Source organism: Pyricularia pennisetigena, chromosome 6 (genome assembly GCF_004337985.1).
Source record: "Pyricularia pennisetigena strain Br36 chromosome 6, whole genome shotgun sequence".
In the NCBI taxonomy this organism is placed as follows: domain Eukaryota; kingdom Fungi; phylum Ascomycota; class Sordariomycetes; order Magnaporthales; family Pyriculariaceae; genus Pyricularia; species Pyricularia pennisetigena.
In genome coordinates, this window is record NC_043744.1 from 4,794,180 (window position 1) to 4,817,117 (window position 22,938).

General features: G+C 51.3%; 7 protein-coding genes across 7 annotated transcripts; 5 read left to right on the forward strand and 2 right to left on the reverse strand.

Moving 5' to 3' along the window:
• Positions 1–226: 226 nt before the first annotated feature.
• PpBr36_05175 (uncharacterized protein) lies at positions 227–1,701 on the reverse strand (the record flags this gene model as incomplete). Its single annotated transcript, XM_029892333.1, has 2 exons — positions 227–1,478; positions 1,601–1,701. 2 exons carry the CDS (start codon positions 1,699–1,701, stop codon positions 227–229), a joined length of 1,353 nt encoding a protein of 450 aa, XP_029749583.1.
• Positions 1,702–2,786: 1,085 nt separating this feature from the next.
• On the forward strand, positions 2,787–4,597 carry PpBr36_05176 (uncharacterized protein; the record flags this gene model as incomplete). Its single annotated transcript, XM_029892334.1, has 4 exons — positions 2,787–2,866; positions 3,036–3,308; positions 3,381–3,874; positions 3,936–4,597. The coding sequence occupies 4 exons, from the start codon at positions 2,787–2,789 to the stop codon at positions 4,595–4,597; spliced, it is 1,509 nt and encodes a 502-aa protein (XP_029749586.1).
• A 1,908-nt stretch (positions 4,598–6,505) lies between these two features.
• Positions 6,506–10,142, forward strand: PpBr36_05177 (uncharacterized protein; the record flags this gene model as incomplete). Its single annotated transcript, XM_029892335.1, has 6 exons — positions 6,506–6,655; positions 6,742–6,800; positions 6,871–6,889; positions 6,964–7,029; positions 7,100–8,859; positions 8,930–10,142. 6 exons carry the CDS (start codon positions 6,506–6,508, stop codon positions 10,140–10,142), a joined length of 3,267 nt encoding a protein of 1,088 aa, XP_029749585.1.
• Positions 10,143–10,778: 636 nt separating this feature from the next.
• PpBr36_05178 (uncharacterized protein) lies at positions 10,779–12,394 on the reverse strand (the record flags this gene model as incomplete). The annotated part of the gene is made up of 3 exons (XM_029892336.1): positions 10,779–11,702; positions 11,883–12,067; positions 12,274–12,394. 3 exons carry the CDS (start codon positions 12,392–12,394, stop codon positions 10,779–10,781), a joined length of 1,230 nt encoding a protein of 409 aa, XP_029749578.1.
• Positions 12,395–13,348: 954 nt separating this feature from the next.
• On the forward strand, positions 13,349–14,769 carry PpBr36_05179 (uncharacterized protein; the record flags this gene model as incomplete). Its single annotated transcript, XM_029892337.1, has 2 exons — positions 13,349–14,348; positions 14,420–14,769. The coding sequence occupies 2 exons, from the start codon at positions 13,349–13,351 to the stop codon at positions 14,767–14,769; spliced, it is 1,350 nt and encodes a 449-aa protein (XP_029749577.1).
• A 3,986-nt stretch (positions 14,770–18,755) lies between these two features.
• On the forward strand, positions 18,756–20,742 carry PpBr36_05180 (uncharacterized protein; the record flags this gene model as incomplete). The annotated part of the gene is made up of 3 exons (XM_029892338.1): positions 18,756–19,157; positions 19,236–19,529; positions 19,603–20,742. The coding sequence occupies 3 exons, from the start codon at positions 18,756–18,758 to the stop codon at positions 20,740–20,742; spliced, it is 1,836 nt and encodes a 611-aa protein (XP_029750429.1).
• Positions 20,743–22,318: 1,576 nt separating this feature from the next.
• PpBr36_05181 (uncharacterized protein) lies at positions 22,319–22,546 on the forward strand (the record flags this gene model as incomplete). The annotated part of the gene is made up of 1 exon (XM_029892339.1): positions 22,319–22,546. The coding sequence occupies one exon, from the start codon at positions 22,319–22,321 to the stop codon at positions 22,544–22,546; it is 228 nt and encodes a 75-aa protein (XP_029750430.1).
• Between the last annotated feature and the right edge of the window lie 392 nt (positions 22,547–22,938).

Below are 22,938 nucleotides of genomic sequence, written 5' to 3' on the forward strand. Positions count from 1 at the left end.
CAATTTACATGAATCTTTATAAAGTTCATGGATTTTATTCTTGATTTAGCCATTTATGGAATCTTATGCTGTCAAAAACTGGTTTGTACAAAAAAAAAAAAAAAAAAAACACATACAGGACTATCCTGACCCGCATCGCCAACGCTACAGCTTGAGCAATAACCGAGAAAGAAGCTAGGAAGACATGTTAAAAATCACAAAAAAAAAAATATAAAAAAACCCCCCATCACAAGTACTTCTTGGGCATCGATCCCTTCCTCCGCTTGTACACGCCATATCCGATCACAAGCAACAGCTGGCTAGCAATAATAACAAAGATAAGCCGGCTGTGTCCCGGGGCAGCGTGCTTCTGGACTGTCTCCACCGTCTTGAAGTGAGTATCACCGACAAGCGTGCGGATGTTGTTCTCCGATGTCTGAACCTTGTGCGACAAATCTGCCCGGATGCTCCGCACCTCCTGCTCCAGGCTGTGCATCCTGTTATCAATGTCATGGAGCTTACCCAATGCTGTCTTGACGTCGTTGATCATCGAAGACACCTCCTCGTGACGATGCTCGTCCATGCTGTGCTGCGACGTAACCTGCTTGAATATGGTGGACAAGTGGTGGTTGACGCTCTGAATTCGGTTGTGAAGGTCTTCGAACTGAGCCTTGGATGATGTGTACTTGCTGGCTGACTCGTCAGGGATGTCCTCATCCCAGTGCTCGGCGTGGCTAGACGCGTGCTCGGGCTCCGAACGCGCGCGCGAGAATTTGGGCGGCGTGTGGGCCTTTTCGCTACCATGCTCAGCACCATGATTATCGTGCGAGTGGCTATTGCCATGCCCGGCATCATGGTGGTCGTCATGATGATCCTGCGTCTTGCCAACCTGGTGAGACAGTACGGCGACCTTGAACAGCTCAACCGAGTCCGGATTGTCGGCCGAGGCTGCTGTCACACCGACCTTGTAGCCACCAGGGATCTGCACAGTGGTGCTCTCGAAGCACAGGCTACTATCTACATCAACCCGGAAGTTGTGTTCAGTCTGTGTGATTTTGATCTCGGAGGGCCGTCCCAGATTGCGGTATGCATAGTTGCAGTGCCCAAAGGCAAGACCGTCGACGTGCGCAGATCGATAGTCGGTCGAGCCGTCGTTCAGGAAACCTCGGATCATGCCGCCAGAACCGCCGTATGTGTCCACAACCAATGCCAAACCCTCAAAGTGACCGACGGTGTAGATACTGCTAGTTCCAACCTCGCGCGAACCATCCTTGGCCATCCAAATGTTCATGTTTCCGCTGCCACGCTCGGGTCCATTGACGCGGAAGCTGACATCCGTCACCCACTCATCTTGGTGCAGCTCCTTGTCGGTCCAAACGGCTCCGCGTTGGTTTCCGGGCGCCGGGGGCGTTAGGATCAGCTTGTTAGAGAGGAGTTCAGGCAGCCGTGGGTTGCCCTGTGTCGAGAAGTTCGGTATTGTGTGGCCATTTTCTGAGATTCTGTAGGCAAGAGAGAAGAAGTATGTTAGGGTCAGTTCGGCGCAGATTTCTCCCCCCAGCCATATGCCTAGTTAAGGTACCGAAGGTGACTAGCGTAATATCCGGGTAGGGAGCAAACATACTTGGAGCCGAAACCAAAGCTCATATCATTGAGAAGATATTGTGCCTGAACTTGAGCGGCGCTAGCGACCATGCTCCAAGCAAGAGAAGATCGGAAATGCATTTTGAGAATTCGTCCAGGCTCGTAGGACTGGCCAAAGAAAGTAGGGAAGAGAAGGGGTATCACAGAAATAAGAGATACGACAGTCAAAGCACGAAATAATAAAAAAAAAAAAAATCGCGGAAGCCCAGTCCAGTAGATACGAACTTGCAGCAAATCAAATATAGAAAAAAAAAAAGTCAGAAGCAAGCCCGCAGGCGGTATAAAATGCAATATCCAATTGAAGTTTGAGGACAGTTTGTCAGAAAGGGAAAGCGTAAGGGGTCCAGCATTAAGGCTGATCTGTCGTCTCTAAAAATGGTTTCTCCTCACACTGACACGACACGCAACAAGCCTCGGCGAACGTGAGCAGAGAGATACAACACGGAGCCAAACAACCAGTGCAAGTCAGAGAAAAATACATACAAAAAAAAAGAAGAAGCCCGACTGGAAGCAAACTACAATATACAGTGAAGATATAGAATAATGAGATATGAAAACCGAAAAGCAAATGACTTGTCGAAGCCACCACTGTCTTTCCTCGCCGGCTAGCCGAGCGATTGTGCTGACCGAAATGGTGTCGCTTAACTGTATGGCTTGGTGCACGGATGATGACACGGTTTTTCGATCAAGACATCCATCCAAACCCAAAGACCCCTGCCCAGAATGACGAACGCATTGAAGACTCCAACAAAACGCTGAATAACCCGTATCGACTACGAGCCACATGCGGGGAGCATCATAATATGAATCGTGGCTGTAATACCTACTTTATATAGGTAGGTGCCCGACTCTTCCAACCTGTACACCTTGTGGCTGAAATTGGAATTTGTTGTCTCCACTATTGACAAAGCCCACTAAGTTTTGGTACGTACTTCGTCGGTCTCTCTGCGTTGCCTACGGTGTATTGTCGCATTGTTACAGGGTGACCACAAGATTCCTCTGGGGCGGACTTTCAGGGACCCCCCAGCCAAGCTGCGAGCTGGGAAGCTGTCCCCTACACTTTTCCATAGAGAATTTCTTCTGATGAGCTGCAATTGTATCTGCACCCATACCCACCAGGCCAAGCAAGCCATGCCAACCAGCTCGCTCTGCGCGGTTAGTTGACCATGGCGACAGACATGTATCCCTCCATTCCACAGGTCGCCCTTGTGGCGGCTGCGTTGAAGATCCTTTTATTTCCAGCATAGTAGGTACAAGAGACCAGAATCGGGCTTGTTGTTAATCTCGTTGTTCAGTCCGACCCCCATCCCACCATCTCTATCTTTCCCATGCGATACGATTCCCCTCGTGAAGACGCCAACAACCAACCCAACCCAACCTGATGGACTGACGATTGAATCGCACCGACGCAACAGCAAATCTACCGACTTCGAAGTCCACCGTAATTGGCTTGCCATAACACACAGTCTTCACCCTTGGCAATGGTACTACGAGAAGACTTCGGAATGGACTCTCGACTATCCGCCCTTCTTTGCCTACTTCGAATGGGTTCTCTCCCAGGTCGCAAGGCTGGTTGATCCGGCCATGTTGCGCATCAAAAACCTCGACTATGACAGCTGGCAAACGATCTATTTTCAGAGATGGACCGTTATCGTGACCGAGTTGTTTTTGGTCTACGCCCTGCAACTGTAAGCTTCTCTAGCAGCTCCCATCGCTTATAACCCAAAAGCTTGCTAACAAAGTGACACCGCCACCTTCAGATTTGTCGACTCAACCTCGGGCTCGCATAAGCGAGCCGCTCATGCCGCCGCCATTTCGATTTTACTGTCCCCGGCTCTCCTGATCATCGATCACATACATTTCCAGTACAATGGAGTCATGTACGGCCTTCTCATTGCGTCCCTGTCGCTCGCACGTACAAAATCTGGCCTTCTTGGTAGCGGGCTTGTCTTTGCGGCTTTGCTTTGCATGAAGCACATTTACGCATACCTCGCGCCGGCGTATATTGTTTTCCTGCTGCGAGCTTACTGCCTCCATCCGAAGTCCATCTTTCGCATCCAGTTCTTGAACTGTTTGAAACTCGGTGGCGGAATCCTCACCATTGTCGCTGCAGCCTTTGGTCCCTTTGCGGTCAAGGGGCAGATGCAGCAGGTATTAAGCCGCCTGTTCCCGTTCGCGAGGGGACTCTGCCACGCATACTGGGCCCCGAATGTTTGGGCCATGTATTCTTTTGTGGACAGGGTTCTGATCATTGGTAAGCGTTCCCCGCGACAAGTGAAGCCTGGAGAGCATGAACTTTGCTAACGCTACCACAGCTGCCCCGAAACTGGGTCTTCCCGTCAAGTCCGAGGCGCTCGCCAGTGTGACCCGCGGACTGATTGGGGACTCGTCCTTTGCAGTTTTGCCAAATATTACGCCCCGCATGTGCTTCGTGCTCACATTGGTCTTTCAGGCCCTTCCACTGATCAGGCTCTTCAAGAAGCCGACGTGGGACAACTTTATTGGTGCTGTGACTCTCTGCGGCTATGCATCCTTTCTGTTCGGCTGGCACGTCCATGAAAAAGCCATCCTTCTGGTCATAATACCCTTCAGTCTGATCGCGTTGAAGGATAGGCGATATTTGAGTGCCTTCCGCCCCTTGGCAGTTGCGGGCCATGTTTCCCTGTTCCCACTGCTCTTCACGCCAGCTGAGTTTCCCATCAAGACAGCCTATACCGTCTTCTGGTTGATTCTCTTCATGATAGCTTTTGATCGATTGGCGCCAGCGTCGAGCAGGCCGCGCTTTTTCCTGTTCGACAGGCTCAACACGCTGTACATTGCGGTCAGCATCCCCCTTATAGTTTATTGCTCGCTTGTGCACCAGATCGTGTTTGGCAAAGCTTACGAATTCCTACCGCTCATGTTTACAAGTTCCTACACTGCAATCGGGGTATTTGGCAGCTGGCTTGGGTTCATGGTGGTTTATTTCGCATCTTGATGGTAAAGGGTCGTTCATGACAGGGGTATTTCGGAATTATAATAGGCTCTCAGCCCTGCGGTGATATATACGATGATACCCATTGATTCAAATTCTTTCGTATCCGTCTGAAAAGGGTGTATTTGAATTGGTACACCCGATGCATGCAGAGGGGGGCAATCTCAATTCCTACATAACCCAGCAACTTGCATGCGCCGCCAGCGTAGTGGGCTGTTCGAGGGGCCAGATAGTACTTTCAGCGATGGTTGAAAGACTCTGGGTGTTCGTTGACTTGGGAGTGGGTCCATCGCCGAGTGAAGTGGACCAATTGCAGTCGCCAAAAGTATGACTAAGCTGAGAATATGGGACTGACAAGCCGGCTTTTCGAATGTTCCACGCGCAAGATCCCTGTCAACAAGGCTGTTTCCGGAAAGGGGCGATCATCTTCAAGTTCTTTGGAGACCGCGTCGTCCCCCGTCTGACGAGTCAAAAAGTTTCTCACTTGGGCAAGAAAACGGTTCTCACAGAAAAACGATGCGATTGCTATCTCGATGTACTCTGAGGAGCTTTGGATACGAATTTCATTGCAGGATCATCTGTGATGTCCCTGGAGAGACATGCAGACGTAGATATACCGCGATTTGAGCCGCAAAATCCGGGGAAACGCGATCAGACCGTTCCCTTATATTGAACTATTCAAAGGCAAGTATGTTCCGAACACCATATAAAAAACTTAAAGGTGGCTCGGAAGCGCATGTTGGCGGAGTAGAGCAACCATTTGAACATCAATTCGTCAACGGTGCTGCTGGTTCTAGGGATACGGGTGGTGCGGGCAGGATTTGAAGGCCACGGCCCCTACCTACGAGGCGAGTTTGGATGGAATGTTATTCTCGAGTGTAAACACATCAAATCTTACTATTAAGTGTTCATTTAGTGCTTGTTGAATTCCCAGAGGCTAGACGAGCACAACGAGTACCGCATTGTTGGCAAAATGGGCAGAGGTGACGATCTGGACAGGGAAAAGAGAGTCGAGTGTCGGGGTGGTGGTTTTTCGTAGAGGCTTTGTACGCTTGATTGGATTGGCGACGGAGGTGGATGGACTGGGGCCTTGGGACCCAGCCCGCGGGTGCGGCCCACACTTTAACACGCGCGCACACGTCGGAGCTTGCTCAGTCTGGCAGTAGCAAATCCATGCATGTACCACATCCCTCCCTGCTCGCCCACCTTGCCCACCACCTCATAAGCGGCCCAAACCCCTTTGCTCCCGACCATGTCAACACTCCATTCTCCCCATCCTGTTATTTTTTTTTCTTCCTCGCCTTTCCGGATCTTCGACGCCGCGACGTTCCAAACCATGCGCCATGCTACAACCAACAACAAACAACATCCGATGACAAGCTCGCCTCGACTAATACAACTTTCGGCAAGCTTCTTCCCCCGGCTATAGCTCCGCCCTCGATTTTGAGATTTCTCGAGACGCGGCTAGTATCCGTTTCCAAGGACCACAACCACCACTTGCCCGCCATACAATACTAGTCTTTCTAGACAGCCACGAACTCCATCCGCGAATCATAGGGAACTCGCGTCTAGCTTTGTTGTACTCGCGCCGGAAGAGACTTCCGACTCGCATATAAGGCACATCACGCGTTTCGGTTTCCGTGGGCCCTTTACCAGAAAATATCTAAACCTTGGGTGCGCCTGCGAATGCCCACCTACGATACCCGCCCCAAGAATCCCCATTTGCTTCGCGCCCGACCACGCATTTCTGCACGCGTCTATCGAGCTTCGCTCATTACGCTTCAACTCTCCAGAACGTGCCCCGCTTGCGGAGCAGCTTTGATATAAATCTTCTATTTTGTTTTTTTACTCAAATCGGCGACCACAAAACTGGACTATCTTCAACACTAGGACTTGCAACAGAAACCGGTCATGGTACGGCCCCCTTGGAAGATGGAAGCATATGGTGCACATGTCGCGTCAGATCCGCTGGTTAATACTCCTATTCTCCTCCAGGTGCTGTTCAAGCGCAAGCCGGTCCGGTTCCTCGAACCGCCGCAAGTACCCGATGGCTCCTCCGAGGTTAGCACGCATCCCGGATGCTTCATATATCGCATAACCATGTACACTCCCTATGGGCATTTGACTTACATTTTACGTTTTTGTAGGTCTGGTACATCGATCAGACTGGCGAGATGTTTCTCACATACGAGGACTATCTCAACAGGTAAGGAATCTTCCGCGTTTAGCTACTGGTTCTGGCGCCAAACCTACTAATACTGAAATCTACCTTGCAGAATGGATTTTTACAAGCAGGTATGCTTTCCGCACGTTGCTCTACCGCGCAAATTGTCTCCAATCGGACCTATGTTGACGCAATATATATGTAGCGACGATTTATCTGCCAGATAACCGGTCATTCAGGCTTGACCTTTTTCGACGCGCTTAAAAGCGAGGTATGCCTGGCTTCTTTTCTCCTCTACTGTATGCATGCCATCTTGCACATCTAACCCGAACAAACTTCAGCTCCATGGCGCTCAAGAGGTCGATCAGGCCTTTCCAGAATCACTAAAAGGCCCCATCCTACGGCGTGTTCAATTCTCTACAGTCTCGAGGATAGACCACCTTGTTGATCAGGTCTTTGACGAGTTCAAGTCCGACTACTATCCTGGCGAATCTGTGGGTATCCAACTCATGGAGGGAGATCGGCATCAAGGCGTCGTACGGGAAAAGGTTAAGTTCCCAGGAAAAATTCTCCCTGACGGCAGCTCAACCAAGCCATATTCTTCTTATACCGTTAGCCTTGACAGCATGCCGGGACAGGAGGCGCAGGTTGATAGCGAACACATCTGGCGCGATCGCAAGGTCTTTACCAAGTCGGTCCTGCGATCGTTTATCAAGAAGACGGTCACCAGGGAGGCTTGGAACGGTGCGCCATGGCTGGTCAAACATGATGTCGCAGCCAAGTATCACATTGATACACGGGTGCCTACTCACCTGCTTTACGACAGCAAACTCCTGGAGCGCAAGCACCTGCAGGCTCAAAAGAAGCACCAAAGCTCGGCGGATAGCAGCTTCAACGGCACCAATGGCACCCCGCTTGTCAACGGGAACGGCCCAATGCCGACTAACCCCTTCAGTTCCAATGGCCCAATGCGGTTGCCAGAGCTGAAGCCCGCTCCCAAGAGCCACAAGCCGAAACACCTTCAGGGCCAGCAGCCAGTCAAGGGTAAATTGGTCGGTCTTGTTCACCCAGAGATTGGTCATGACATGATGCCCCCGCCGATCCCAGGAAATCCTTTACATTTCTCAATGTCATACCAAAATCCGGGCAAAACGATTCCAATGATGTACCAACCCGAACCGCCGCCACCACCCCCGCCTCCGAAATATCCCATCGAGGACTTGCAGCTAGAGTCACGTGGCCACGTTCGACCGAAGATAAAGTTCTTGTGTAAGGATCCGCCAGTCGACGTCGAGAAGACTCCGCCTCTCGGCGAAAACATCTTGATGAAGTCCGTGGGGCCATTGTTGGAAACATGGGACACCCTCAATGTCTACTGCGAGGTCTTCAAGCTAGACTCGTTCACATTTGATGACTACGTGGAATGTCTGGTCGTTGCATCAGAGGATGTCAGGCCTCAACTGTTTGATGAGATCCACTGCTCAATACTGTCCGTCCTGGTCAGCTCGGAAAAGGACGGCGGTGAAGCCCAGATTCAACTCCCAGCTCTGGATGACGACGAGGATGACGACGAAGAGGAAGAGAGCCGGTCACCGACACCCGAGCCCGAGCCAAAGCCAGCCAAACGGGCAACTAGGAGCAGCCTTGCCAAGGCCGAGGCAGAGCGCTTAGCCAACGAAGCCGCGGCTGCTGAGAGGGAAAGTGAGGAACAAGCCGCACTCGCAGCGAAGCGTCACCGCGCCGAGGACGTCCTGGAGGACTACGACTGGGTCGAGCAGGCTGCAAAGCGCAACTTTGAGGATGGCGGCTGGGAGCGGATCATGGTCGGGTTGCTACACCAGATTTCCCAACGGGAGCGCTTACGAGACTCGTGCGAGGACATACTGGCGCAGCTTGTCCCTACGGCCGACCAGCCTACGCAGGAGACGGTGCGCAGGAACTACGCTAGAATGGACATCAACATGCGCGTCGCTGCCCTGCAGTTAATATGCATGTTGACGGTGGAGACCAAGGCCATTCGTGCCTATATGGAGGAGTGCAGCGAGACCATGACTGAATACAGAAAACAGAAGATTGAGCTCCAGCGGCAGAGGAAGCTTGCGTAAGTCGTCGTTTGAGTTTACGAGTCGTGAATGGTTATGCGCGCAATACTGACGTGGTTGCGAGGATAGGATCGAGGAGCTGAAGGCGTTGAATGAAGAGCGGAAAATCCAGCTGCCCGACAACATGCCTCCATCGCCGAAGCCTGAGGTTCCAAAGGCCAACGGCGATGTTTCAATGACAGGCACCAACGATCATGCGTCCCCGCTGGTTGATGACGATACGATGAACGCCGATACGACTGAAGACGATGTAGCCATCGGAAGGGGGTTGAGGCGCGCACAGGATCGTGCAGCGCAAAGGCAGAAGAAGCGGGAGCTTGAGGAAGAGCGTAAAAGGGAGAAAGAGGCGGCAGCGGCAACCAAGGCGCCGAAGCAAACGAAACAGTTTATAAAACTTCTAAAGGACATTCAAAAGAAGGAAGACACGATCAAGGAACTTGAGGCCGAGATCGCCGTCATCGACAACGACCTGCGCGAAGCCGATTGCCCGCGGACGCGTGTTCTCGGCAAGGACCGATTCTGGAACAGGTACTACTGGTTTGAGCGCAACGGTATGCCTTACGCTGGCCTGCCGCAGAGTTCGACTGCCGAGGCCGAGTATGCGAACGGGTGCATATGGGTGCAAGGACCGGACGACATGGAGCGCGAGGGCTACATTGACCTCGCCCCCGAGCAAGAAAAAGAGTACAAGGCCAAATTCGGCATGACCGTGGCCGAGCGCAAAGTCAAGGATGAGGGCCCAACGAGCGTGTTCAATGCGCGCCAGTGGGGTTTCATTTCAGATCCAGACGACGTCAAAAAGCTTATTGAATGGCTCGATCCCCGCGGCTTCAATGAGCTCAAGTTGAGAAAGGAGCTTGTTGCCTTTAGGGAGCGAATCGAGACTCATATGCGCAACAGGCTCAAGTACGTCGGCAACCCAGAAGAGGAGAAGCCGATCGAGGAAGAGGCTGGCAAAAAGGAGAAGACGCCCGAGAAGGAGCCCGAGAGGAAGTCCGGGTTTACGGCCGTCAACTCAGGCAAGCGATCAACTCGCGGTGTTGCCGCAGCCAAGGCAGCCGTGGTGCAGTCGACACCTGAACCACCAAAATACCGCTGTCTCAAGTGGGAGAACCAAACGATGATAGAGGATGCGGGCCATATACACAGTGTCCACCCGCCTCCACCTCGAACGAAGAAGCCCAGTCGGAAAAAGGAGGCTGCGGATGCCTCTGCTGCTGCTGCGGCGGCGGACAAGAAGGGCAAGCCGCTAGGCCGGCAGGGGACCAGATATAACTTCTAGACGCACTGGTCAAATTTGGCCGGTTGTGAGCCTACTTCGCCTCCGTATCCGCTCAACGCCACACCACACATCTCTGTTGGACCAGTACTGGTTGCTTGTTATATCCACGATTGCGCTTGCGGTATCATGATTACCCTTTCCGCTGCATGCTCTTGTTATTATACTGCCCTTGTCGGTGCCCTTGTCGCCACTGTACATTCGTTCATCTTCTCATGATATACTTTACGTTTTTACAGGAAGCTCCGAGGCTCGAACCACAACGATTGTGCGGGGGGGGTATTCCATTGTCCATCACATGGCTTAGCTGGGGGTTGATTTGTCCTACAAAAGGTGGGGGAAAAAAAAAAAAGAGAAAAAAAAAGCTATTTGAAGTACTCGATCGTTTCTTTAGGTGTTGGCTTGGGTTGTCTTTTTCGGCGATTTACGTGGAGACAGGGCGGTTTGTTTCGGAAGAGAAAATAGAAGGAAGGCCTACATACAGAAAAATAACCCCTACATAGATACCACTAATACTCATATCATCCATTTATTTGGAATGACTTTCTATTCAGTTTTACGTTTGTCCTATTCTCAATACTTCTCAGCCGTGGTTTTGTCTCTGATGATGTTGCTTCTTTAGTATTTTTCCCTTTTTACTCAAAGCTCGTCCTGCCTATGCCCAGCAATCTTGATCTTGAGGCCCGGGATGTTGGCGATCGAGATCTTCCTCGTGGCGGCGGCTGCGACCCTGGTGGGGCCCAGGTCGTTGTAAGAGGTGGTGACGCCCGGCGGCGTCCAGGGCTTGACGCGGCCCTGGAACACGTCCAAACCCCACTGCTGGATGGACCGCGGGTCGACGGGCCGCCCGCGCGGGTACGGGTAGACCCTGTCCTTGGAGAGCTGGTGCAGGGCGCCGGCCGGTCGGCCCTCGACGATTTCTTGGTCCACCCCGCCGAGCCCGAGCCTGCTCGGCAGGTCCGGGAACTCGGCCGGGTCGACCGTCACGATGGTCAGCGAGTCGCGGTAGCCGGTCGCGAGGCGGTGCAGGCTCGCCCGCAGCGACGCGCGCTCGGCTCCCGTCCGCGCAAACATGTACACCATGGGCGCGCCGCGGGCGAGGGAGCGCGCGTGGGTGCGCACGGTCAGCTCGGCGATGGTGGGTCGGCTCGCCTCCTCGATGAAGGCGGCCAGGGCATCGGGTGATGTCTTTGGGGTGGAGGAGGACGAGGAGGAGTCGTCCTCGGAGAACGGGAGGCGGGACGTGACGCCGTCGTCGGAGCGGTGGCAGAGTACCAAGGGACTCGTGGTGGTCCCCGTCCCTTCTCCGGGGATGAGTGCCGGGTCGACGACGAGACCGAAAGTAAACTCGTCACGGTAACGGACCGCAGCGTCTTGGAAGAGGGCACGTTGAGCTGGTGTTGGTGCATAAGCGATGAACACGGCCTCGTCGGCGGTCAGCAGTGCGGAGTATTCCTCCTGGGTTGTAAGCTCGGAGATGAGGGGGCGCCTGTGGCGGGTTATGAAGTTGACGATACTGCTCCGTCCGGTGCGTGGGTGAAGGTCCAAACACCGCGGGTCAGTCTTGTTTCTCCGTCAAACTACGTCTTTGAGATGCCATAATTGGTGATGAGGTTCTGTGCGCAACAGAAGACCTGTGGTGGTAGCTTACGCTTTCGCTACCCTTGGTCCCTGATATACGGATCCAGGACTAGCAGCTTGGAATAGGCGAATGGCAGGATAGCCACCTCCTGCGTGGCTTACGCAAAAGCTGTCGTTTTCATTGTTTGAGCAGTCTACGGCCAATAGGGACTCTGGCGCTTCCGAAGCTGCCTGGAGCCACTCTGCTTCTAGATTCGCTGATTTGGGTCTGTAGGTTACGATGACCTCTGTCAGTTCATGTGTTGGAAAATGAGTCGCCACGACTGCTGTAGGCCTTACTCTTTTGGCTACGGGGTGTTGACTGTCAGTGTATACCCAATGTAAAAGGTACATAGTCCCGGTTACGAAGTGGAGCTATCTGATGATGATCTTACATTGAAAACTACAGAAAGCGACTCCGGGGATAGGGTAGTATTCCGTCTAAGAGGTTAAATTGATGTCCTCCACCACCCAGATCATGATGGTGGTAATAGAATTTTGGTTCTGTACACACATGCTATTAATTTTGGCCCATCCGAACCTAGCGCTTTGTCCAGGTTACTGCCTGAGATTTGGTTCCAGCCCAATATAGAGAGGGGGAGCACAAATAAAATAATCAATTGGCAGCTATGCATATTTACTGCTTTGTTGTTTGGCCAAAAGAAGACTATCGGCAACGCCACTCGGAAAAGGGGAAGACTAACACGAAGGGAGGGCAGTGGTGCAACGAGCAAGGAAAACGGAATTCGGGGGCTTTGCCATGCTGGTTGTTGATTTATGGCAGCTCTCAGCAAATGGTCGTTGGTGAACACGCATGGCTCCATTTTGAGTGCGACTATAGGTGCGGATCGCGCAATGTTCCTGTTGACTTTTTTACGTCCCTTTATGTGTATCACCTCTTCACTTCTTGATACTTAATTCTTCCACAGTACCAGCTTTAGTGGTGATATATGATTTGGCATAGTACGGTAACAAAAATTCAAAGTTTTTATTCAATTTATTTTTTTTGTCTCTCCCTTATTTTCCTGTATCGCCTTCGATTGTTTGTAAAGCCAAAGCGCGACAAACCGGATTCTTAATCACGCGTAAAGTCGCATGAACGACGCAGCAACTGTCGTGTGTTGACAGCAGAGCTGTACGACGCGTACCTCAACGTACCGTACTGTACCGTACAAACCAAAAAGCCACCGGAAATAATGCCCTTATCTGGCAGGCACTTCAACTTTGTACCGGCTGATCGATCCTTCCGAAAGGGTCAGCCAGCACGCGATTTGCTCGTCATCAACGGCCAGTTGGCGAGTTACGATAAGGTAAAATGAAATCAAACCTGTTGCTGACGGGATGCATGCATGGCCAATTTCAAGATTTTTTTTCTTTTATTCCTCTTATTTCTAGTCTTCACTGCGTCCATTGCCCACAGTACTCCAGTAATGATTGATGTGACCTTGGACCGCTCTACAACGTCTACTTTATTAAACACTATGCGTTGAATTTGAGGTTCAACCCGTCGACATATGCGGCTAGATGATCGGTTTGAGTAACTAGGCAAAGACGTCAAATATCGACATACTGTCCACAACTGCCACAACATGGCAGCTGGGCGCAACGAAATGCAGCCATTCCTGGAGAGCAAAATCGATGCACAAACCAGGCCACCTCACCACCGATCACTTTTTTCAATGTGGATGACGGCGCTGTCCATCTTTGCATTGTTCGGCATTTCGGTCCAGTTGATGATCTCAGGCCCGCCATGGTCGCAGTCACATCATGATTCCCACTCGTCGCCGTCCGGCAACGACGATTCTAACAGGCTAGTAATAACACGCGATTCCGACTCCTTCCGGATCGCCATTTTTGCGGATTTGCACTTTGGAGAGAGGCACAGAGGTGAAGAGAAGGATCGCAATACGACTCGCCTCATGGAATACATCATTCGTCAGGAATCGCCCAACCTGGCTGTCCTCAACGGTGATTTGATAGCTGGCGAAGAAGTGAATAAGGAAACAGCAGCCAGCCACCTGTACCGGGCGGTTCGCCCAATGGTGAATTCAAACCTTCCATGGGCGTCAACGTATGGCAACCATGACAGCCAGTTCAATATGTCCAGGGACGAAATATACACCGCCGAAAGGGAGGGTTACCCGGCGCTCTCCATGACCAGGCGGATGGGCCCCGATGGAGCAGGGGTGAGCAATTATTACGTCCTGGTCGAGAAGACCGGCACTGGCCCGGTAATGATCCTCTGGTTTTTTGACAGCCGAGGCGGTGCAGAGTACCAGCATAGAAACGATAAAAATCCCGAAGCCAACATTGATAACTGGGTACTAGCCGCCACGGCGGACTGGTTCCGGGAGACGAGCAAAGACTTGCGCGCCAGGTTCGGTCAATTGCCCAGCCTTGCGTTTGTTCACATACCACCACATGTGTTCCGTAGTGTTGCAGAGGGCGGTCTGGACGCGGCGCTGCTCCCCGGGTTGAATGCAGACGAGCGACCACTGCATATCCAGGGGGAGGGACACAACGACGATGAATTTGTCAGTGCACTGATGGGCGAGAAGGGCTTGCACAGCGTGCACAGCAGTCACGATCGTGAGTTAAACCTGTCCAGTTCTTCTGTTCCCCCACACGGATCAACCATTAACGATATAAATGAATCTTAGATGGAAGCTCATGGTGCGCACCCTGGCCCGATAAGGAACGCGGAAACCTCCGGCGCCACGAGGGCGAGGAAGACGAACACGACGATGACGGGGTTTCAAGAGAACAACCGATTCTTTGTTTTTCAAAACGAACCGGTTACGGGGGTTACGGCAACTGGAACAGAGGAGTGCGAATCTTGGAAATGCGGCTGCCTCAGCTTGCAACTGCCGGCAACGAGACGCAGACGGAGTTAGATCTGGGACTGCAGGTTGACACCTGGGTTAGGATGGAAAACGGTAACATCGTCACGCATGTCAGCCTGAACGAGACATACGGCAAGGACCACTATCCGACCGCGAACGGAGAGTGATGCATGCAAGGGAGGTTCCGATGTACAGTAGGCAAGCAGAGTGATGGGTTGTTTAGTAGCAGTATAATGAGCATACGAAAATTTTAACGCCGTACGTCCATCCGACTGACCAACCGCTTGCCAAAGACATCGCAGCTGCACATCACACGAGTGGGATGCGAGTGTCACAGCTCAGGACAAGCTGAAAGTCAAGGGTAGCGTATTCACAGGCCTTGAAAAAAAAAAAAAAAAAAAAAAAAAAAAAAAAAAAAAAAAAGATCGGCCTGCTTTGTGTGATGCGAACCAACGAGCACAAATGGGTATACCGTACCCCTAGACCGTCGCGTTGTCACGAGCTGATGGCGGCGGCTACCTACTTTGAGACACCAAATCTTGTACTTTTTCTTGCTTGATTGGATACCCTGATTGGCTGAACTGTCCAAATTTGAGGAGGATTGCAACGTGGGATAAAAAAGAAGGATTCAAAATAAAAGGGGCGATATTGTCGTGTTACCAAGTCATAGCCAAGATTCTTGGGGAAAATATCTTGGCTGCTTGGAGACCTTACCAAGCTTACCTAGCCTGGGCAAGGCTAGTGGCCAGGTTTGGAGGCCGTCCCACACCTACGCCGATCTTTTGGACCAATGGTTGTGATGGTTCGTCCGATATTTTTGTGAATTGTTGGTTTCTTTCTTTCTTTCTTATTTTTGAGACGAAAACAATAAGCTTTGCACGCTGTGAATATATCGCGCTAAAACGAACCGCAAAAATGTTTCAGTGAGAATTGATGTAGACGCGCGCAATGATGAATTTTGTTCTTCGCAAGCAAATGACATGGCTTTTACTTCTTTGTTTGCACATCTTTCCCTTTGAACGGTTTGAAACAAAAAGAATCAAATTCAGCCCTCCACCGGCATGGGACCCCAAGTGCCGGCAAGAGGAGCGTCGGTTGGAAGAATCGATAACACAGACCACTTATGATCGATCACTTCGTGTCGTTCGTTTCCTTTACCGGAAAAGGCACATCACGAGAGGGAAAGAGCGAGTCATGCAGTTACAAGAGCATACGCAATAGTTTGAGGCTGTACAGTACACAAGAATAAACGAGGAGAAGATACAGTAGCTTGAATGGTTGGCATATTTATTTTTTGTATGTCTTGGCGTTTTGATGACGAGGGATTAAAATTGAAAATGGAACTCGAATAAAATCCCTTGATTACAACCGGGTCTGCGACAACAAGAAAAAAAAAAAAGAGGGCTGGGAAAAGACTACAGATACTACTGCAGAAAATCCGCTCTCTCCCCACCCCTGCTTAGCGCGTTTCGAGTGTCAATAAGGAATGAAAGGACCGTGAAAGGTACTTTTGGCTTGCTTCTCGTTCTTTTCTCCCTCGCGCGAGGGATTGGTCCACTCACCCACAAGTGAGATCGGCACCGCCTGCCATGGACAGTAAATTAAGAAACAAAAAGGGGTGTTTACGAGAGGTTGCTGACGAGATGCTCTGAATTAGATCAATTAGAGCACAAAGCCTTAGTGGGCAGTCAGCAGTCAGCATGTTTGCCCGCAATCCGTTGGGCGAATGCTGAGCTGACGTGTTGCAGTGTATCGTACAGTACCGCCACCTTCCGAAGGATTATTGGCTCCGCCCCTCCCGGACAGCATTGCCTCCCCCGCGCAAACAACATCTATCACCCCTTCAAATAAACTCGCCGTCTTACCAGCATTTCCCGTCTTGTTTGTCATGCAAAGTAGAGTTTAAACACATCACCGGGGGTTCCTTACCTTGACATACGAGTTGGTGGGCGAAATAATCGATACCTCTCGAGGTGTCATGACGCTTTTCTGGCATTGCATTGGATTGTCAGCTTGCCAACAGACAACAGTAATCAATAGATGCATCTCCTTTTGCCGACTTGCTGAGTAGCCTTTCCGCCCTAGGCATCAAATGATGTTCTGAGACCGAGCCAATTTACGCAGCTAGTATGTTTCGCTCGAACGGCTAACGCCATGATACTGAACAATAGAAGCAAGAACAGGACCCGTGCAAAGACAGACATTCACACCGATTGTTTCTGTGATTTATAAATGCAACAACGCGTCATCGCCAATAACAGCAAAGTTTCCATGGCATTCTTTCCGTTCAGCGGATTGGACCACTATATGCTCGAGGAGCGGAATACTATCGGTGTAAAAGAAGTTCAGAGAGCTGCAATCAATATACATAAAGCGACCAGGGCTTGCAAGGGGCCACAAAAAGCAAAGGGGTTGGGGGCCAGTGCTCAGCGCCAAAAGTCCATCGGATTCGTTTGGCCGCCTCCTTAACGATGATAGGATGAATGGATGCTATTTGTGGCTCCCTTGCATGCTGCAGGTACAACACTGCCCACGATAATTCAATCTGCAGCTTGACTCCTCATTGGCACGCGCAAAAAAAAAAAAAAAAAATCCAGGACTGGAGCTATGAAACCAATTGTGTTCTCCCACGTGGAGGAAAGCATCGGAATACGGAACTTTTTTTTCTTTTGTTTTTCACTACTTGTTTTTGTGTTTCCTTTCTTTTCTTTCGAGTTTTGTTCACCGCGGGGCTTATGCTCTAAACAACCGCCGCGGCTTGGCGGGTATCTCCGCTGCCAACAGTGAGCGATTAACAGACGAAGCGTTGCGACTAGGGTCTCTGGCTGCATACAGTATTTGTACAGTATGGACACCACACGGACTCCTCTGGTCGGACCTCATGGGCCGGAAGCATTGGCTTATTTTTGTTTTAATCTCCGCACTTGTTCCTGAACAAACAAACTGATAAGATGGTGTTTTTGTTTTTCGATCGAAGCTGTGCCGAACCTCCAGATTTTTGCCAGACAGCAAACCAAATGAACAGCCTTACAACAAAAGCTAACTGTGTAAAAACTGCCTCTCCTCTTGCCGAAGCGCAAACCTAGGCAGCCTACTTACTCCATCTCGACTGGAAGGGTCAGGGAAAAATCCCAGCCAGAACTGGCGAAGGCACCGAGCGGCACTGGCGGGGTACGTACTGGGCGCCGTTGGTTCAGTTGTAGGTCAAATGTGGGGCTCCTGCAAGGTACCAGGGGGGCGGCCTGGCGACCGGCTGAGCTTCGATGCGCCGCTGCCTTATGGAGAAGCAGTGACTGGTACAACCTTGACACCCTTGTCGCCATGACCCATACAGCCCCATTGCAGAAAATAGTGATAGGCGGCAGCGGCAGGACACCACCATCATGGCGGAAAAGGTGACGGCTGTGGTGGTGTGGTTATGTGTGTGCCTGGCCAAGGCCAATCCAAAGTCAAGGCTGGACGGGATCTGGACTTTTGCTTCCACCTTTCTGTACAGTACAGTACGCGTGCCCCTTGTTATTAACACACACACCCGCTTTTCGTTTTTGCCCCTTCCGGCACGAGGAAAAGTTCTGTTTTCCCTCCCAACATACCGTTGTTCTACAACGCTAGCCCATATTGCCCTTTGTTCCCCTCGCGCCTCCTCTTTTTTTTTTTTTTTTCTTTCCTTTCTTCACCAACCCACGTTCTTTTTGGCATATGCTGCCGCTTGCGATCAAGTTTTGGTCACGCTTCACTATCCTTCATCAAAACAAGTTTCCAAAGAACCTTTGTTCTGTTCCCTTCATTTTGCTTGCAGCAAGGTCGCGCAGTCAACTTCAAGAACGGCACTTTCACATTGGGCCGGTTTAGCATCGAGCTATACTGACTACCGTTCTGCTTCTACTACCGACATTTTACTCATCCGAGTATACCATTCACTGCACTTGTGCATGACACACATCTACATTCAATCAACTTCTTATGACACGATCCTTTTGAAGTGATTCTTTCGGCTCATAAATCCATTCCCACAACCATATCGGAACTACTTCAACATTTCCCGAACTTGTTCGACAGCGTACAAATCAACAAGAGTTCCATTTGGGAGGACTACCGACACCAAATCTGATCAAATCACGCACAAAAAAAAGAACTACTTTCAACCGCCACAATGAGGTCTGCGACCTATTTGTCGGCCATGGCCGCCATGCTGGCCACTGGAGCTGTGGCAAAGTCGGAGCTTACATGGAGCCACGTCATGTTTGGCGACATTCCTGTCATGCTTGAGTCTCGTGTAGACCCCATCGTCAACCCGGGCGAGCCTTCTATGCATGTACACAGTGTAAGCGGGCCGAACAACTTCAACATGAACTCGACTGGCGAGTCCCTGTCCAAGGCAAAGTGCACTTCTGCGGACGTCAAGGGTGATATGAGCGCATACTGGATGCCAAAGGTCTATTTCCATGATGAGGAGGCCGGACACTACGAGCCCGTCGATGTCTTCTACATGAAAGCATACTACCACTTCAGGCCTACCGATGACAAGATCGTGGCTTTCCCGCTGGGTCTACAGGTAAAATCTGAGCATTTCATACTAACGCCGTTCTAAAATAGTCTCTTGCTTGGGAAAATATCACTAACTTGTTTTTAGATGGTTTCTGGCAACGCTTCGCTGCGGGAGGCTCCCAAGAGCAAGGGCAAAGTGGGCTGGTATGTCGAAAACGGCGTCGACCCTCAGCCTGCTTCTTTCAGCTGCCCACGCTCGCAAAAGTCCATAGCCGCTTCCCGGTATGCCTGGCCGCAGGATTCTGATGGAAGCAAAGGTGGTTTCATTAGCTCGGACCCGAACAACCTGGAGAAGGGTGTTGGCTTCCCTTTCGCCGATTGTGACGGCTCCAACTCTCCTCTTCGTGCTGATCTCCACTTCCCATCCTGCTATGATCCGGTAAGACTCATGTCTGATTCCATACACGTCGTACATGAACGTCGATGGCTAACAATTTCCCCCCCTCTTTTAGAGCAAGGGCTTGACCAACTGGCAAGAGAACATGAAATGGCCGGTCATGGATTTCACTACCTGGAGGGAAAACTGTCCTAAGGGAACCATCCACGTCCCGCAGCTCTTCCTTGAAGTCTACTGGGACACCGCAAAGTTCCGCAACCGCTGGACGCCCAACTCTGGCAAGCAGCCTTTTGTGCTGTCCAACGGCGATCGCACTGGTTTCTCTTTGCACGGCGACTTCATTTCGGGTTGGGATGAGAAGGTCCTTCAAAACATGATTGACGGTTGCAACGCCCAGCACGCTGGACTCAAGACATGCCCCGGTGCTCAGGAGAACAAGCAGAAGTGCAAGATCGACGACGACAAGCCCGTTAAGGAGGAGGTCGTGGGAAAACTCAAGAAGCTTCCTGGCGAGAATGGTCTTTTTGGCTGGGGAATCACCGCCACCAAGCCCTCTGGTAACGATAGTTCCCTTCCAGACTACCAGGAGACCTCGAAGCCGGTTTCCTCGAGTGCCGCACAGCCGAAGGTCGAAGCAAAGGCTCTTGTCCAGGAGCCTCCGGCGGCGCAAGTGACGTCGCCACCGGCCCAGGAGGTGGTCACCCCCAAAGTTATACAGACTACTGACGCTTCCGGAAACCCCACGCAGTCAACGGCGTGGGAAACAACGACAAAGTGGGTGACAAAGACGGTGTACGAGGGGGCGACAAACAGTCCGATGGCAACGGGAAACCCAACGACAAAGCCAAACGCCGCTGGGTGGGCCGCCGCGGGCTGCTACCGCGATACGCGTGACAGGGTTCTGCGGGGCGACCAGCGCCCGGCTTTGGGTCCGATGACGAACTCCAAGTGCGTTGCCCACTGCCTCAGCAAGGGCTTCACCATTGCCGGCACCCAGTACGCCAGCGAGTGCTACTGTGGCAACGAGCTTGCGGGCACTGCCGAGAAGATCGCAGACACGGACTGCAGTATGGCTTGTGAGGGCGATAAGGCAGACAAGTGTGGCGGCGATTGGGCGCTCAGCGTCTTTGCCAAGGATACCGCCGCTCTTCAGAAGAAGTCGGTCGATGTCAACAGCCACAACAAGAGACACTTGCACAACCACATGCTTCACCACCGGAGCAATAAGGAACACTTCCACCCTCGCCGGAGATAGACTTAGAGAGCGACATGCGTATACCCATCCCTACAGCACGTTCTGGAATTTTTGTCTTTATTTCGCTTCTTTATACATAACCATTTTAGCTCGGCGGCTTGGAGAAACAAAACGGACATAGACGACAGTGGGGATTTGATTCCTTGGGAGCCGACAAAGGATCAGGCTCCTTGGAAGGGATGGCGCAGATTATTTTGCTTTGTCTTTTTATGTTCTGCAATTTACGTTTTGGATTTATCCTTCCTCTGCATGCATTTTTGATCCTCTCTGGATCTTCTTTCCATGTCAATGTCATCAGGATGATGACGGGCTTACCGCTGACAGCGGTTAGGTCTTTTTCACTTCTTTGTCGCCTTGGTGCGATCTCTGGGTTTGTTTTTCACGTACCAGATACTCGTCTTGAAGAACCTTGGACCTTGCTTAGCTCCGGGGTGACGCTCACTGGGTCCACGCGCTGGTTGTGACTCTGTGTGAGCGAGTGACGGCATCAGGAGAATATCAACTGCTCTTTTGGGCTGGTGGTTATTTTACGGGTTCCGTCTTCTTTTCTTTCCCTGAACGGGGTTTTTACCCGCTCATGGTTCCGTTGTTACTTTCTATTCTTTTCTGATTCGGCTTTGCGCCTTTACATACCGAATACTGTCTTGGAGTTTGGAAGGGACAGCACGGTTTTTGAGATGACCAGTTATGACGAGTTGCTTCTGTGATGACAGTTGGGTGGGAACGAAAATAGGAACGATTTCTAGGACTTTTTTTTTTATCTTTACGAGGAGATATCTGGACATGAATGAGAAAAATCAATCCTTTTTACTTTAAGATGCAGTTGATATACGTGCCTTGGTACGGCCTTTGTTTGCAGGCCTTGGGCTCACAGTCGCTCTTTACGTGCCCTTTCAAGCGGGCCCCCATGCTCGAACCCTGGAAGCCCATACATCTAACCTCCCGGCGCGACCAAGCTTGGTTCTGTCAATCCCTTTATCTTACTATCGGCCCGGTCATGGCAAGATCAGCATAGTGCTGGGCCCGATTAGACGGGTGGATGGAAAAGGAGCCCTAGTATAAGGATCAGCCTTACCATTGGGCGCGCGCTGTTGTGCGCTGTTGTTCAAATTAGCCTGTAGAGCGCATGGCTTTCTTGGGCAAACACGGTTGCTACCTTTGCGTCTGGTGATATGCCGCTGAGGATCTTTCCGGCTGGGTCAGTACCTAGCTATTAGGAGATTACTATCTGTTCATGTCGTTAGTTGCATTAGCGGACATGATGCAGCTTGGACGGACAGATGAGTAGCCAGTCACGCGACGGATGTCGGATCAAGGGTATCACGTGACTACATGGGAACTTGAAAATCAACCCATCATTATCTTTCCCATACACCAGTTAGTTATCGTGAACAAGAAAAAAAAAAAAGGAACTATGCGCAGTTGAGTGCAGTTGAGTGCAGTTGAGGACCCACAATCAGGCCGGCTGTTCTCTTCGCGCTCGCTTTAATTTAGCATCTTGGTGTGCATTGTATTGGAACCTGCATGTCTGCTGCAGCATCCTTGTTGATTGGCCAGCCGGAAGCGCTGACGATAAATGGAGGCAGCCCTGAAGCGCGACCACGATGGCGATTGGTCCGAGGCGACACCTGCAAGCACATCCTTTGCCGCCCTGGGTTGCGCCGATGTCACCTCTTGGGGCCCAATCCCCGTTCCTATTTCGGGCTGCAGCGTCCACACCTTCGCATCTCCAAGCGCCGGCAAACTTCTGGTCTGCCGCCCGTCAGATGCAGGCCTAGGGGTCGGCGGGGGGTGCCAGCAGTAGATTTGCCGGGCGGTAGGAATCTGACGTGCACAGCGGCATCTGGGAATAGATGAACCATTTTTAGTTCCGCGCGCCAAAGGCGCGTCGAATGTGGTGGCTCTTTCCTGCATTGAAATAGTATCTGGTGTCTGGGAGGGCCTGCTTGTGATGTTATTCGTCCGAGTGGATGAGGCCACCCGGAGCACGAAGATATTTATTTGTATGAGTACTTCCCACCTTTTGACCTGGGATCACAAATGATAGTTGTTAGTGCATCTATCTCATCTCTGTCTACTGTCTACTGTTTTTCTTTTCTCTGTTTGGGTTTCTTTCAATCAAGGTCGATCGATTTCTACACGCAGGAGAGCCGGTCTTCTTCTTGACGCAATTATACATACCTACCTAGTTTATTT